A 16,231-nucleotide genomic window follows, 5' to 3' on the forward strand; every position below is an offset into this window, starting at 1 on the left:
AATTTATTATAGAGACAAGGTCTCGCCAAGTTGCCCAGGCGGGTCTCGAATCCGTGGGCTCAGGCAATCCACTCACCTCGGCCTCCCAAAGTACTGGTTTACAGGCTGAGCCACCAAGCCTGGTCTTGAAAAAAATTTTAACAAGCATGAGCATTTTGGCTTGTCCTTTAGAAATAGGTGTCTAATCCTTACAGACTGGACATATTTTTCGGGCTTTGTTTATTTTAGTTTGTCCTTTGAAAATAAGATTTTCAGCCGGGCTCGATGGCTCAGCCTGTAATCCCGCGCCTTTGGGAGGCTGAGATGAGTGGATTGCCTGAGCCTATGGGTTCGAGATCCGCCTGGGCAACTTGGTGAGACCTCATCTCTACAATAAATCAAAACTTAGCTGGGTGTGGTAGCGCGCGCCTGTAGTTCCGGCTGCTTGGAAGGCTGAGGTGGAAGGATCGCCAGAGCCCAGCAGATCGAGGCTGCAGTGGCCGGGAGCAGCCACTGCACTCCAGTCTGGGTGACAGAGTGACTCCAACTCAAAAAAAGAAAATTAGAAAATAAGTTTTCCACTCTTTCTGAGTATAAAATTATATATATATATATATATATATATATATATAAATTTTTTTTTCTTTTTAAAAAAATTTAAAACAAAATTATATTTTATATTAAGTATGCTTTTAAAATTGCAAGTGGTAATTCCTATGCTCTGGGCACAGCAAAGTATTACTAAGCTAGTTTGAACTCTGAGTGAAGAAAGAGTAAATTAACTCGAAGTTAAGTCCAGAGATGGTTTCATGGGATGAAAAGTAGATTAGTGTTTGGTTATGGTTATTGGAGGGCTATATTGAATTTGGCTCTCTGATTTCTGATTTTTGCATATTCTGGATTGGGGGAGTTATCACATAAATGTTACTGAACTTTAGGCTTGTGTAAGAGTCAATTCTTTTGGTGACCTATGACAATAGCTGTCTACCAAAGTGTATTTGTCTGGCTAATCCTGAGTTGTACCCCACATCTTTAAAATAAATAAAAATACATTTTAAAAAAGTGTGTTTGAGAACAGGTAATAAACTAGAGATGACTTTAAAAACATTGGACTATTTGTAACATTCTTATTAGCCTGTCTCTATACTTCTATGTTTTTCATGATCAGTGTGTGATTTGGACATCAAATGTTGAATATAATGTTAGTTGACCCAAACTGATACCTGCATCTACTGAATTTGTACTGTATGTGCTTAGGGTCAAGTGTAATTAAACTGAAGGCCTTTTTAGCGTGGCCCTTACTGTGAACAGTTGTAATGCATATTTGCCATTTCTGTAGTGGGTGTCTACATTTTTGCAGCAAATGAGCTCATGAATAAATTGATGAGTAGATGGACTCATCTTTCTCCTTTTTCCTGTCTTCCCATAGATGCAAGCCCCCCCTATCAAGCCCCGTTATAGAGTTGCATTCAGAAGATACACTTCAGATGGGCAAGTATCCTTAACCTAAGTAATATAATATGGACTGTATAAGTATTTTTGCTTTTTTTTCTCTCTTTTCTTTTTAAAAGATGGGGTGTGTGTTAGAGTGTGTGTGTGTGTGTGTATGTGTGTGTGTGTGTGTGTGTGGTGGTATATAGCGTATGTTTTTGCTGATACATTGACTCTTGTATTGTGGTTGTCATGAGGGAATTTAAAACAACTCTCTGTATGGTTCTTCTTAGATATCCTTAGGTCTCTAGTCCTAAATTTTTTTTTTTTTTAAAGAATCTGGATTAGTTGCTAACACTCCAAAAATAGATTTTCTTTCTTTCTTTCTTTCTTTTTTTGAGTGAGGGGGTCTTACTCTGCCACCCAGACTGGAGTACAGTGGCACAGTCATGGCTCACCACAGTCTCAACCACCTGGACTCAGGCATCCTTTTGCCTCAGCCTCCTGAGTAGCTGGGATTCCAGGTACATGCCATCATACCTGCCTAATTTTTTGATTTTTTTTTAGTAGAAACAAGGTCTTGCAGTGTTGTCTCAGCTGGTTTTGAACTCCTGGGCTCAAGCAATCCTCCAGTCTCAGTCTCCCAGAATGCTGGGATTGTAGGCATGAGCCACTGTGCCCAGCCCTAACATAGATTTCTTATGAATATCTCAATTTCTAATTTTCCATGGAAAATCTAGAAGATGTGGCACCGTTAGATGCTGATTCCTGCACAGGAACAATTGAGTAGCAACTGGCTTATCCAGAGGAGTTGCACATTCTCTAGCTCTGCCCCTGCCACTCTTTGGTATCTTCCGCCTGACCATCTTACTCATTTCTGCTACTTTCTTGGTCCCTGAAGTTCATTTTCTTTCCCCTCAATTTTTCTCTTCTCAACTTTTAATTATGAATGTTTCTAACAATGCTTTTCTCATTGGTGAGCCTTTACATTATGGGTAACTCTCTTTCATTGTTTTTGGTTTGTGTCTGACAGAGAAATTAAATGGGTTTATTAGCAATTTGGGTCAGATAATGTACACACAGAGCACGGCCCTCATAAATGGTCATCACCACAGATAACATAGTCAACGTCAGGTGACTAGATAAGCGTCCTTTTGTGTACAGCCAAAATACATCACTCATCTTCCTTCACCGTTTGCTTCCCTCATACAAATCGTAAGTATTACCTATTCAGGCTGTGCCATTTGCTGGATCACAGTCATGCATTGCTTCACGATGGAGATACATTCTGAAAATGTGTTGTTAGGTGATTTAATCATTGTGTGTTTACCCAAACCTAGATGATGTAGTCTACTGCACACCTAGGCTGTTTGGTCTGGCCTGTTGCTCCTAGGCTACAAAATGGTACAGCATATTACTGTACTGAGCACTGTAGGCAGTTTTAACACAATAGTAAGCATTGTGCATCTAAACATAGAAAAGGCACAGTAAAAATTCTGTATAAAATATAAAAAATGGTACACCTGTATAGGGGACTTACTATGAATGGAGTTTGCAGGACTAGAAGCTGCTCTGGGTAAGTCAGAGGTGAGTGAATGTGAAGGCCTAGGACATTACTGTATACTACTATAAACTTTATAAACACTGTACAAAAGGGTTTTTTTCTTCAATGAAGTTACCTTAACTTACTGTAACTCTTTTACTTGTTAAACTTTAACGTTTTTACTTATTTATTTTTTTGAGTTGGAGTCTTAGTCGGTCACCCACACTGGAGTGCAGTGGCATGCTCACAGCCACTGCAGCCTAAACCTGGTGGGCTCAGGCGATCCTTCCGCCTCAGCCTTCCAAGTAGCTGGAACTATAGCCATGTACCATCACGCCCGGCTAATTCTTTTTATTTATTGTAGAGACAAGGTCTCGCCAAGTTACCCAGGCTGTTCTCAAACACCTGGGCTCAGGCAATCCGATCGCCTCAGCCTCTCAAAGTGCTGGGATTGCAGGCATGAGCCACTGTGCCCAGCTAAATTTTTTTAAATGTTTGACTCTTTCGTAATAGAACTGCTTAAAACATGTTTGTACAGCTGTACAAAAATATTTTCTTTATTTTTCATTCTATTAGCATTTTTCTATTTTTAAATTCTTTGCTGATATTTTACGTTTTAAACTTTTTTGGTAAAAACTAAGACACAAGCACACACATTAGCCGAGACCTACACAGGGTCAGGGTTATCGGTATCTTGTTTCCCACCTCCACACCTCATCTCAGTGGATAGTCTCCAGGGGCAGTAACATTCATAGAGCGGTCAACATTGCCTTCTTGTAGAATATCTGTCTGAGGCTGTTTCACTTTCTTAAAAAAAAAAAAAGTAGACATATATGCCAAAATAATGATTAAAAGTATTATATAGTAAATACATAAACCAGTAACAGTTGTTTATCAAGTTTTATATACTGTAGATCGTTGTATATGCTAGATTTTTATATGGCTGGCAGTGCAATGGGTTTGTTTATAACAGTATCACAACAAACACATGAGTAATGTGTTGTCTTAATGGCTACAACGTCACCAGGCAATAGAAGTCTTCCAGCTCTCTTATGATCTTATGGGACCACCATCATATATGTGGTCTATCTGATGTTGACTGAAACGTCATTATGACTACTTATGTTCTTCATACTTTTTGCTATTATAGTTTTGCATGTATTTGGTTAATATTTGTGTCAGAATAATGATCTATAATGAAAGATCTAGTACTTTACATTACCTTTGATTAAGCAATGTAGAAATATAAAGTAGAAAGTAAAGGTCTTCCTTACCTCCACCTTTAAGATAACCAATGTTAGAGTGGTTTTTTTTTCCTTTTTTGAGTCGGAGTCTCACCCTGTCACCCATGCTGGAGTACAATGGCACACTCACAGTCACTGTAGCCTCAACCTGCTGGGCTCAGGCAATCCTTCTGCCTCAGACTTCCAGGTGACTGGAGCCACAGACGCACGCCACCATACCTGACTAATTTTTTGATTTATTATAGAAACGAGGTCTCACCAAGTTGTCCAGGGTGGTTTTGACCCCCTGGGCTCAGACTATCCTTTCACCTTTGCCTCCCAAAGTGTTGGGATTATAGATGTGAGCCACCCAGTACTTTTCCTCTCTCTCTGCTTCTCTGCCTTCTGTCATGTGATAACACAGCAATGATGATTAAAAGTATCCGACTCAAAAAAGGAAAAAAAAAACACTCTATCATTGGTTATCTTAAAGGTGGAGGTATGGAAGACCTTTACTTTCTACTTTATATTTCTACATTGCTTAATCAAAGGTAATGTAAAGTACTAGATCTTTCATTATAGATCATTATTCTGACACAAATATTAACCAAATACATGCAAAACTATAATAGCAAAAGTATGGAGAAAGTAAGTAGTCATAATGACGTTTCAGTCAACATCGGATAGACCACATATATGATGGTGGTCCCATAAGATCATAAGAGAGCTGGAAGACTTCTACTGCCTGGTGACGTCATAGCCATTAAAACAACACATTACTCATGTGTTTGTTGTGTTACTGTTATAAACAAACCCATTGCACTGCCAGCCATATAAAAATCTAGCATATACAGCTATCTACAGTATATAGAAGTTGATAAACAACTAGTTTATGTATTTACTATATAATACTTTTAATCATTATTGCTGTCTTATCACATGACCTTCACCAGCTGCAGTTCCCTCAACCTTGGACTTCCCATCTCCAGAACTATAAACAATAAATCTCTTCGTGACCAGCCTAGGCAGCATAGCAAACCTTATTTTTTTTCTTTGTAGAAAAAAATTTAAAAATTAGCCAGGCATAGTAGTTTGCACCTGTACTCCCAGCTACACTGGCCGAGTGTTTTCTGACTACAGATAGACAGCATACCTAGGGATAGGTAAATAAATACACATATTAATGCATTTCAGTGCCTGACACATAAAAGTTTTAATAAATTTTTGTTGAATGAATAAATATACACATTGAATAACTGTTTTAGTTTAATATGTACTTGTTGAATGAATGAGTCTCTACTACTATATATAAATATAGACTTTTATGCAAGCTTAATATAGAGTGAATCATTTATGCTTAGTTATATTGCTTGTTCTTTTCATGTTCTGGTCAAATAATGACCATCTTTTCATGTCAGTATATATAGATCTGCCTCATTATTTTTAATGACTTTATAGTACTCCTTTGCACGGATATTTTATTATATTTCATCTATTTTCTATCGATGATCATGTAGATTGCTGCCTTTTGATATCTTTATATTAAACAATGTGGTAGCAAATATATGTATATGTGCATATTTTGTAGGAATTGCTAGGTCCAAGAATTTGCACAGTATGAATTCTGGTAGCTACTGCCAAACTGCTTTTTTTCTTTTTTTTGAGTTGGAATCTCACTCTGTCGCCCAGATTGGAGTGCAGTGGCACGCTCCCGGCCACCGCAGCCTCGACCTGCTGGGCTTTGGCAATCCTTCTGCCTCAGCCTTCCAAGTAGCTGGAACTACAGGCATGTGCTACCACGCCCGGCTAATTTTTTGATTTATTGCAGAGATGAGGTCTCGCCAAGTTGCCCAGGCAGGTCTTGAACCCGCGGGCTCAGGCAATCCACTCACCTCAGCCTCCCAAAGCGCGGGATTACAGGCTGAGCCACCGAGCCCGGCTCAAACTGCTTTTTAAGTCCTTTTTTCAAATTTATATTTCCACTAAAGTGAGTGAGGATTGTTTCTCTACACCCTCTATTTTAGTCCGTGCTACTCTAACAGAATAACTGAGACTGGGTAATTTATAAAGACCAGAGATCCCTTTATTTTTAGAGACAAAGTCTCTGTCACACAGGCCACAGAACAGTGGCATGATCATGGTTCACTGCAGCTTCAAACTCCCAGGCTCAAGCAGTCCTTCCATCTCAGCCTCCTGAGTAGTTGGGAGTACACGTGCATACTACTATGCCTGGCTAATATTTAAACTTTTTTCTACAAAGAAAAAAAATAAGGTCTTGCTATGCTGCCTAGGTTGGTCATGAAGAGATTGATTGCTTACAGTTCTGGAAATGGAAAGTCCAAGGCTGAAGGAGCTGCAACTGGTGAGGGCCCTCATTGCTGTGTCAGCACATGATGGAAGGCAGAGAAGCAGAGAGAGAGGAGAAGAGGTCCAAGCTCATTCTTCTATCAGGACCCCACTTCGAGGATAAGTAACCTGTTCATAAGAGCAGAGCCGTTATGACCTATCACCTCTTAAAGATCCCACCTCTTGGCCAGGTGCGGAGGCTGAAGCCTGTAATCCCAGCGCTTTGGGAGGCTGAGGCGAGTGGATTGCCTGAGCCCAGGGGTTCGAGACCACCCTGGGCAACTTGATGAGACCTTTTCTCCACAATACATCAAAAAATTAGCCGAGTGTGATAGCGCCCGCCTGTAGTTGCGGCTACTTGGAAGACTGAGGCGGAAGAATTGCCTGAGCCCAGCAGGTCAACTCTGGGGTGGTTGTGAGTATGCCACTGCACTCCAACCTGGGCCACAGAGTGAGATTGACTTCAACAACAACAACAAAAAGATCCCACCTTTCAGCACTGATACATTTAGGATTAATTTTCTAACACATGTACTTTGGGGACACATTCAAACCTTAGCATTCTGCCCCTGGCCCTCAAAACTCATGTCATCTTAAATGCAAAATGCATTTATTCCATCCCAGTAGTCTCAGAGTCTTAATTTATTCCAGCACCAACTCAAAATTCCAGACTCATCTAAATTGGATATGATTGAGACTCAGGGCACAATTCATACTGAGGAAAATTTCTCTCCAACAGTGAGCCTGTGAAATTAATGTGCTTCCAAAATGCAGTGGCATAGGATAGAGTTTCCCATGTCAAAAGGGAGAAGTAGGCAAGAAGAAAGGAGTAACTGATCCCAAGTACGTCCAAAATCCAACAGAGAAAACAAAAGTGAGTCTTAAGTCTGGAGAATAATCTCCTTTGACTCCATGTCCCATATCCTAGGTCTGCTGAGATGGGGGTTAGGCCCCCAAGGCCTCAAGCAACTGGACTCAGTCTACTCAGCAGCTTTATGGTTGGAGCCTAATGCCTGAGTTTTCCCAGTTGTTGATGGTCTTACAATTCTGTGGTCTCAGGGGCTGTCTTGCTCCCACAGCTCTACTAGGCACTGCCCTAGTAGGGACTCTCTACTAGGGATTCCCTGTGGCCTCACTCCTATGACTTTGCTGGGCATTGCCTTTGGAGGGGATATCTGTGGTGGCTTCGTTTCTGCAACATATCTCTGCCTGGACCCCCAGGCTGTCTGTGACATCCTTTGAAATCTAGGTGGGGGCTGTCACGGCCCCACAGCTCTTGCATTCTGTGCATCTGTAGAGTCAGAACCATGTGGACACCACCAAGGCCTACTGCTTAGAGCAACAGCCCGAGGTGCACCTGGGCCCCTGAGAACCATTCAAGGTGCAGGGCAGTGGGCACCTCTCTGGAGACTTTGCCCTCAAGGTGCTGGCTTGCCTCAAAGATCTCTGAAGTACCCCTGAGGTCATTCTCCCATTGTCTTGCAAATAGAACCTGATTTCCCTCTTTCCATATTAATCTCTTTAGCAAACAGTTGCTTGGCCATATCCTTAGTTTTCTCTCCTAAACAAGCTGCTTTACTCTTTACCTGGCCAGGATGACAGTTTTCTAGATCTTGCCCTTCTGCTTCCCTTTTAGTTATAAATTCCATCTTTAAATCATTTCTCTCATCTCTCATGTTAATGGAAGCAGCCAGAAAAAGCCATGTAACACCTTGAACACTTTGCTGCCTAGATATTTTGTTAGGCCACCCTCCCAGCAGGTGTTGAACCCGGGACTCTAATGAGAGAGATAGAGACCACAAAGAGCCAGCTCCGATGCAAACACACGAGGGTCTTTATTCAGGCTTGAGTCTGGGCTCACGCCCGAAGCAGCAGCTTCAGGGACGAGAGCCCTGATTCATAATGGCAAGCAGTTTTTATGCACAATTACAGAGGGAGGGGAAAGAACTTTAAACTTGATTTTACATGATTGGGTAATTTCTCCTAATGGGTACTGGAACACTTGGTATTGGTGGGTGCTGCCCGTGATTGACAGAAACCCACTTAATGGGCCGAGTGGAATGTTAGATAAGTTAGGTCCATGTAGTCCCTGCGTATGAAGTAACCTGAGCTGGCAGGCAAAGGGTTACATTAGCCCTTTAAGTTTCCATCCCAAGGTCTGCTTAGGAAAGCTTGTTTGCTTAACATTTACATAACATAACATGGTCATTATGGGGCAACAAAAGCCAAACTTAACAAAGTTTTAAATATGAATGCTGCAAACACATACAGTGAATGTGGGGTAGAAAATCATATACTAATTCTGGGAATTTATAAAATATCACAAGCGTATTATAGCAAGGTGGTTTCTTATATAAAAGTCTTTGTTCCTGCAGGTTTACATAGCCACTGCTATGTAAATTATCACTGGGATAAAAACCGGTGATAGAGAGCAGCTGGCGCCTCTGAGTCTGCTGCCACCTTATAGGAATGTCTGAAAGGGGCTTATCGCTTTATCATTTACATCCCGTTGTAAAAGCAGAAGTTAGCCTATTAATTTGGGGCTGACAATGCTTAACCCAAGAGTTCTAAATACAAACACTGCTTACGCCATTATTGGTCATGACCCGCACCCGACATATGCCTAATTCTACAGGGTCTGAGGTAGGATTTAAAGTACTAAGATTTCATAAAATACATGAGGTAGGGATACACAAAATATATAGTAAACATGAGGTGGGGATATATGAAATATAGTGAACTAAACGCTACTTTTACAGCAAATAAGTTTCTTGGTTTCTTGGGTCTCTCAATAGCATGCTCTTAACCTAAATCTACTGTTGTCTTCTCACAGGGCCTCTAGAATGTTAGGTCAGGCCAGCTAGGGTGTGGATGTCTGGTGTGCTGTCTGGTGCTGCGAGAAAAATGCAAAGAATCGCACAGAAGTTAGATTAGAAAATATAGCTTATTTAGAAAGCAAATTAGAGAGAAAGAGAAAGAGGAGACTCACCTCCCTAAGGTAGGGGAGGGGACCAAAGCCAGGAAACATAGCTCAAAGAGCACATGACCATACCAGAGTCTAGTAAAGCTATGGCGTGGTTGAGTCCTCTTAATCTTTCCCTTTGATGGGGGAAGCTCATTAAGATGATTGGATGGTGGTCTACTCCACATCATCAGGAAGGGGTAGGTAAGGCAGGTACAGATGTTAGGTGATGGACTGCAGGCAGACCAGTGGGTTAGTCACACAGCTGCTGCCGTGGTGATGGAGTCTGTCATGAGGGTCACAGCCGGGCTGATTAGGTTAACTTGGGTCTTATGGGTGGAGGCAAATTCTTGGAATAGAAAAGCTAACTAGTAACAAGCTGGGGAGGGGGTTGTAAAGCAACTATCAATAGCTACACCTCTGAGAAACTGGTTCTGTCCTTTGTTATTGATTAGAGGGTAAGTTAAGTGAACTGCTAGAAAAACATGAGATTTAGGCAGTGTTACAATGGCTGCTCACTGGGTATGTCAAATCCATGTTACATCCTTTCATTTCTTCTGCCAGATATCCTAGTTCATTCCTTTTAAGTTCTGCCTTCCACAGAGTCCAAGGAAATGGACATAATTCAGCCAAGTTTTTTACAACTATGTAACAAGGATGGCCTTTACTCTGGTTTCCAATACCGTTTTCCTTATTTCCATCTGAGTCCCCTCCCCCCCAGAATGGCTTTTACTCTTCATATAGTAATCCCCGAGAAGATCTAGGCTTTCTCTACAGCTCTTATTTTCTTCTAAGCCTTCTACAAAATCACCTTATTGCTCTGTTTATGGCAGTCTAGGCTTTTTGTAGCTTGCTTCTCCACATTCTTCCATCCTCTACCCATTACCCAGTTTCAAATCTGCTTCCACATTTTCAGGTACTTGTTAGAGCAACAGCCCCACTTATTAGTACCAGTTTTCTGTCTTTGTTTGTTTGCTGCTACAACAGAATACCTCAGACTGGGTAATTTATAAAGAACAGAGATTTATTTCTTATAGAAGGCTGGGAAGCCTAAGATCAAGGGGCCATCTTCTGGTGAGGATATTCTTGCTGTGTCATCCCATGGCAGAAAATGGAAGGACTAGAGAGCATGTGCGAGAGACAAGGAAAGGGACTCGACTTGGAAGCCCCTCCCACAATTTGAGATCCACTTCAGAGATAATGGCATTAGTCTAGTCATGAGGACAGAGCACTCATGATCTAATCACTTAAGGTTTCAACTCTCAACACTGTTTCACAGGTTGGATTAAGTTTCCAACACATGAACTTCAGGGTACACATTCACATTGTAGTTCCTTTGCTAATACTGGATAGTATCATTTTTAAAAACTTCAACCAATCTGATAGGCCAAAACGATGCCCTATTATTTTAAAAATTTATGTAATTTTGAATGCTAGTGAGGTGGAATGTCTTTCCTTAGTTTTATTAGCCTTTGGGACTTTTTTGTAAATGTTCCTTTCATTTTCTTTGTCCATTTGTTTTTAGTTGCATTGCTTCCTTTTCAGTTTATTGGAACCCTTTATAACATACAGATATGTTCTTTTATAAAGGTCTGTTGTTAGCCTTTTTTTATTGCAGATTTTTTACTTTTTAAAGTTTTGTATTTTTGTCTTGTGGGTGAATTTTTTAGACTGATTCTTTATAGTTTTTGATCATGTTGTCATACTAAGAAAGGAGGATTTGGATAAAATTAAAATGAGAATGGGAATTTGGGGAAAATGATAGGTGATCATAAAACTGACAATAATTTTGTTTAAAAATTACCCTAGTTCATCACAACTCTGAGGCTATGAGGATAAGAATCACCATTATTTATTTATCAGTAAAAAAAATGCTGACGAGCCGACACATTGACTGTTAGATTCATCCAGATTTCAGAAATGTTAAAATGTTACAAACATGCATCTTAGAATTGATTGTGTATTTTTAAAGCTAAAATCTGCATAGGGTAAAAAAATTAAAAGTATATAACTGGGCATGTAATGAAAAATAAGTCAGAATGAGTTTTTCAAAAGGAAATTGATTGTTACCTCTTTGCTTCAAACCTCCCATGGGGTAGGACCATGTGTATGGATGGTATCTTCCTAATGAGATTTTATAAAAATGACATATTATCCCAGAATAGTAAAACTCCTTTGAAACTTGGCTTTCAGCTGGTGTCCTCCATAGTACATTCTGTTCCTTGCAAAATGGTAGTAGGACATCCTCAAGGACAGATAAGGACTTGTTATTTCCACACAGCTTGAGTAACTCCTGACTTAAGAGCTCTGCTATAGTTTATCCAAAATTTATAAGAATCATCTTGAGGATGTGTGATTTTTGCTTTACATGCTAATGTGAGATCCTAATCTGAGTAAGATATGTCTCCCTGGAACTACATGATACTAGCGACTATGTGCTCCAAAACTCTGATGTATTTGTGGTTTTTATTTTTATTTTTTCGGTCAGAGGTGGAAAAAGTTATTCCAAACATGCTTATTGTTAATATATTGGTTATTTGCAAGAAGTCACACAGACATTTGGGAATTGTTTTTGTAATAGGGTTCAAGTGCCTTCATATTTTTTATTTTACTTTCCTGACATCTAGTCGGTTCCTAGGAGGTATTTCTTCTGGTATATGGTGTGTAGCCAAATGTATTTGTTCAGCTAGGTAGGGTTATCAAGATAATAAAGAAGCACCTACTTACGTGTCAGAGTTTAGCCTTTTTAGCAGTTTTGCCGGTAGTTCTCTTGGCTTTGATAATTATTAGCAGCAGTACAGGGTGATTGTTGGTGTTTCAACTCCTGCCCGGGTTTGTACCCTTGAGGAAGTTGATTGAATAATGTGTGGGATAAAATCCAGACACTTTTCTTTCTTTTCATAATTTCTTTTAACTTTTTTTTTTTTTAAGCAGGGTCAGGCCAGGCACCACGGCTCATGCCTGTAATTCCAGCACTTTGGGAGAAGTACTTGAGGCCAGGAGTTTGAGACCAGCCTGGGTAACATAGTAAGACCTGGTCTCTACAAAAAAATTAGCCAGGCATAGTGGCGTGCTATGGAATTTGCCTGAGGCCAGGAGATCGAGGCTGCCATGAGCTGTAATCGTAAACTGTACTCCAGCCTGGGTGACAGAGTGAGACTCTGACTCAAAAAAAAAATTGAGAAACAGAGTCTCTCTTTTGTCCATGCTGAAATGCAGTGGCATGGTCATAGCTCACTGTAACCTCTAACTTAAGTGATCCTCATGCCTTGGCCTCCAAAGTGTTGGGACTATAGGCATGAGCCACCACACCCAGCTCTTTTTTAACCTTTATTTGAAAAAAATTTGAAACACACACAAATATATTGTGACTAGATTGATAAATCTCCATGTATCCGTCACCTAACTTTAACTACTGCTAGTCTCATTTCATATGTACCCGTGGTTCTAAAAGGGTAGGTCCCCAGAGAGACATCAATACCATGTGGGAACTAATTAGAAATGTAAATTTCTATCATTGAAAGATTTAGCAAATCAGATACTCAGGGGATAGATCTGTGTTTTAACAAGCCCTCCAGGTGATTATGATGACTGCCAAAGCTTGAGAAACAATATACTTATATCATTCCATCCTACCTCTGCTGGAAATTTTAAAGCAGATGTTATAATTGTGTTTGTAAATATATTAGTACATAAATTGCTTTCTTTTGAACATACCACAAATTGGTGCAACATTTAGAGAACAGCTTGCTGATGGGTCCCCATATTTATCTCCTGTCTGATTTTGTTTTAAACAGTGAGCATGTATTTTTATAATGGGGAAAATGATAAAGTTACTGTAATTTTGAGTAAGTCATATCTATTGAAATTATAGTCTCTTTTTTATTATTTATGTTGAATTAGTAATCTCTTCTTGCATTTGCAGATGGACACATATTGGATTCAAAGAGATATGCCATAATTGGAGCAGATCTCCGAGACCTGTCTGATCTGGAAGAGAAACTAAAGAAATGTAACATAAATACACAGTGAGATTTTTTTTAACTCTCTTATGCATTTGCAATTTCATGCTAATTATGAGAAAAGGCCAGTTGTAAGTACAGCACGGTACCCATGTCCCATTTTTTTTATTCTGGAAGTGTTATCATTTTTGTTGCTATTTAGAGTTGTTTTTTGAAATTTTCAGGCAGCACTGTTTCTCAAGTCTCTTTCTTCACTCATGTTACTTTTAAAAAATACTCATGTCTAATTCCATGAACAAAGTTTGAGAGAAGATAATTGTATGGATAGAAACATATAACCACAACATATAAAGAAAGGATTAGCTTCAGAATATATAAAAAAACAACTGTTGGAAAAAAAAGTCCCATGGAAGAATGGGCAAAGGGTAGATGACCAGATAGCTCAAAGAAGAAACTGAACATCGTATAAAAGGGTTTTGAATCTTAGTAATAATAAGGTGAAATTCTTTTTTTTTTTTTGAGTTGGAGTCTCACTCTGTCACCCAGACTGGAGTGCAGTGGCCGCTCCTGGCCACTGCAGCCACTACCTGCTGGGTTCCGGCGATCCTTCCGCCTCAGCCTTCCAAGTAGCGGGAACTACAGGTGTGCGTTACCACGCCCGGCTAATTTTTGATTTTTATTGTAGAGATGAGGTCTCGCCAAGTTGCCCAGGCAGGTCTCAAACCCGCGGGCTCAGGCAATCCACTCACCTCAGCCTCCCAAAGGCATGGGATTAGGGGCTGAGCCACTGAGCCCAGCTCAGGTGAAATTCTATTTTATTCCTATCAAGTTAGCAAAAATGTAAAAATTGACAATATCAACTGATGGTAAGAATATGGGGGACAGGGAATGGTCATGTACCACTGGTGGAAGTGAACCTGGTACAGCCATTGTGAGGAACAATCTGAAAGTATCTAGTAAAATTGTGAATGTGTACACCATGTGACAGGGCAATTCTACTTTCATGTCTGTCCTCTTGAGAAGATCTAGCATGTATGTGCAAGGAGGATGTTCATTGCAGCCTCTGTTTTTAGTAGCAGAAAATTGGAAACAACCTGAATATCCATCAGGAGGAGAATAGATGAATAGAATGTAAATGCATGACCTGGATCAACATGGAGGGAGCCCGAAAACTTCATGTTGAATAAAAAAATGAACCAAACCCCCAAAATACTGTATTTTCATGATTATATGCATATATCACAGAAGTAGTTTTAAAATGGATTAGAAGGGTTCACACAAAATTCTTGAGAAGAGGAGAGGAATGAGATGCATGGTTTTAGCATGATGCTGCTAAATCAGATTGGAGTCGAAGTCAGGTTGGAGTTAAAGAGGTAGAGGGAAGTAAAGACGTATCTACACAGATGAAGGTGACATTTTCAAGAGTACTTAAGGTGAGTAGCATGAGCTGCACATTTGACAGAAAGGTATGGTAAAAGGAATATTATTTTATTATTATTTTTGAGTCAGAGTCTGTGTTGCCTAGCTTGGAGTACAGTGGCACAATTACAGCTGACCACAGCCTCGACCTCCTAGATTCAGGCTATCCTTCCACCTCAGCCTCCCAAGTAGCTGGGACTCCGGGCTCACACCGCTATGCCTGGCTAATTAAAAAATTTTTTGTGTGTGGAGATGAGGTCTCACTGTGTTGCCTAGGCTGGTCTTAAACTCTTGGCTCAAGGGATCCTTCCACCTCAGCCTCCTAAAGTGCTGGGATTACAGGCGTGAACCATCATGCCTGGCCAGGGAATATCTTTTTAAATAATAAATTGAAGGCAAAGAATTAATGGCAAAAGATAAAATAAATTAGCAACTAACGGAATTATTACTAGAGCTGGGTCCCAGAAAGAGTTGGGTGGATGTGAATCCTGGAATGAGACTAACTAGCCTTGGAGGGGAGGGAAGATGCCTCCCCATTCTTTTGGCAGGGAGGTGGGAGGGTAAGGACATGCAAATACAAGTGCGCTCTGGGAGATGGAGGGGTGGAGAGTAGGGCTTGATCTAACTCATCCTTCATTAATGCAGCTATTACTGTTTTCTCTCCAAGAGGAAGTTCTGGTTTATTGGTTTAGCCTTAATTTAGCATCAGTGAGGTTGTTATTGTTAGGTCTTACTACTCACCTGCCTAATGTTAGGGACAGCTGTAATTGACCCAGCACTGTCATGCCAGCTTTATTTTCTTCGTTTTTGTCTTACTGAGTGTTCAGAGAGCAAGGTCAATAACTGTAACTGAGTATTTATGCCTCTTTTTTTCTTTGGGTATCTCCTTATACAGTTTGCAGGTTGTAGTGTGTGGTATATTTTTATTTAGGAGAAGGGAAATCTTGATGTTCAGTGACACTACTAATATTCTTAGGGCATGTATTTTTTAGCAGCTTTTAGTGAGTAAATATTGGTAGTAGGTTGGTTAAAGCTGGTACTCACAAGTAAGCATGGTAACCTCTCAGTATCGGGAGGGTACCAGTCTTAGAATCATATCCTGAATTTAACTGTAAGGTTTCCTACTTATTAGTTGTTTAATAGGGGCAATATTTTCCCTGTAATCCTGCGACTTTGGGAGGCTGAGGTGAGTGGATTGCCTGAGCCCGTGGGTTCGAGACCCACCTGGGCAGCAAGACCTCATCTCTACAATAAATCAAAAAATCAGCCGGGCGTGGTAGTGCATGCCTGTAGTTCCAGCTACTTGGGAGGCTGAGGCAGAAGGATCGCCGGAGCCCAGCAGGTCGAGGCTGCAGAGGCCAGGAGC

General features: G+C 40.4%; 1 protein-coding gene across 2 annotated transcripts in view; it reads left to right on the forward strand.

Annotated features, from left to right (window-relative positions):
- Window positions 1-16,231, forward strand: part of LCMT1 (leucine carboxyl methyltransferase 1) — a 67,215-nt gene that overhangs the window by 34,999 nt on the left and 15,985 nt on the right. Inside the window, exons 5-6 of one of the 2 annotated variants that reach the window (XM_008070494.1) lie at window positions 1,409-1,470; window positions 13,410-13,512. The exons of the other annotated variant lie outside the window; for it this stretch is intronic. Coding sequence (XP_008068685.1) covers window positions 1,409-1,470; window positions 13,410-13,512 — 165 coding nt within the window. The remainder of the gene's footprint in view (window positions 1-1,408; window positions 1,471-13,409; window positions 13,513-16,231) is intronic. 2 annotated transcript variants of the gene reach the window in all.

This window comes from Carlito syrichta, unplaced genomic scaffold, assembly GCF_000164805.1.
Source record: "Carlito syrichta isolate Samal-C Ts95f unplaced genomic scaffold, Tarsius_syrichta-2.0.1 Scaffold313449, whole genome shotgun sequence".
Taxonomy (NCBI): domain Eukaryota; kingdom Metazoa; phylum Chordata; class Mammalia; order Primates; family Tarsiidae; genus Carlito; species Carlito syrichta.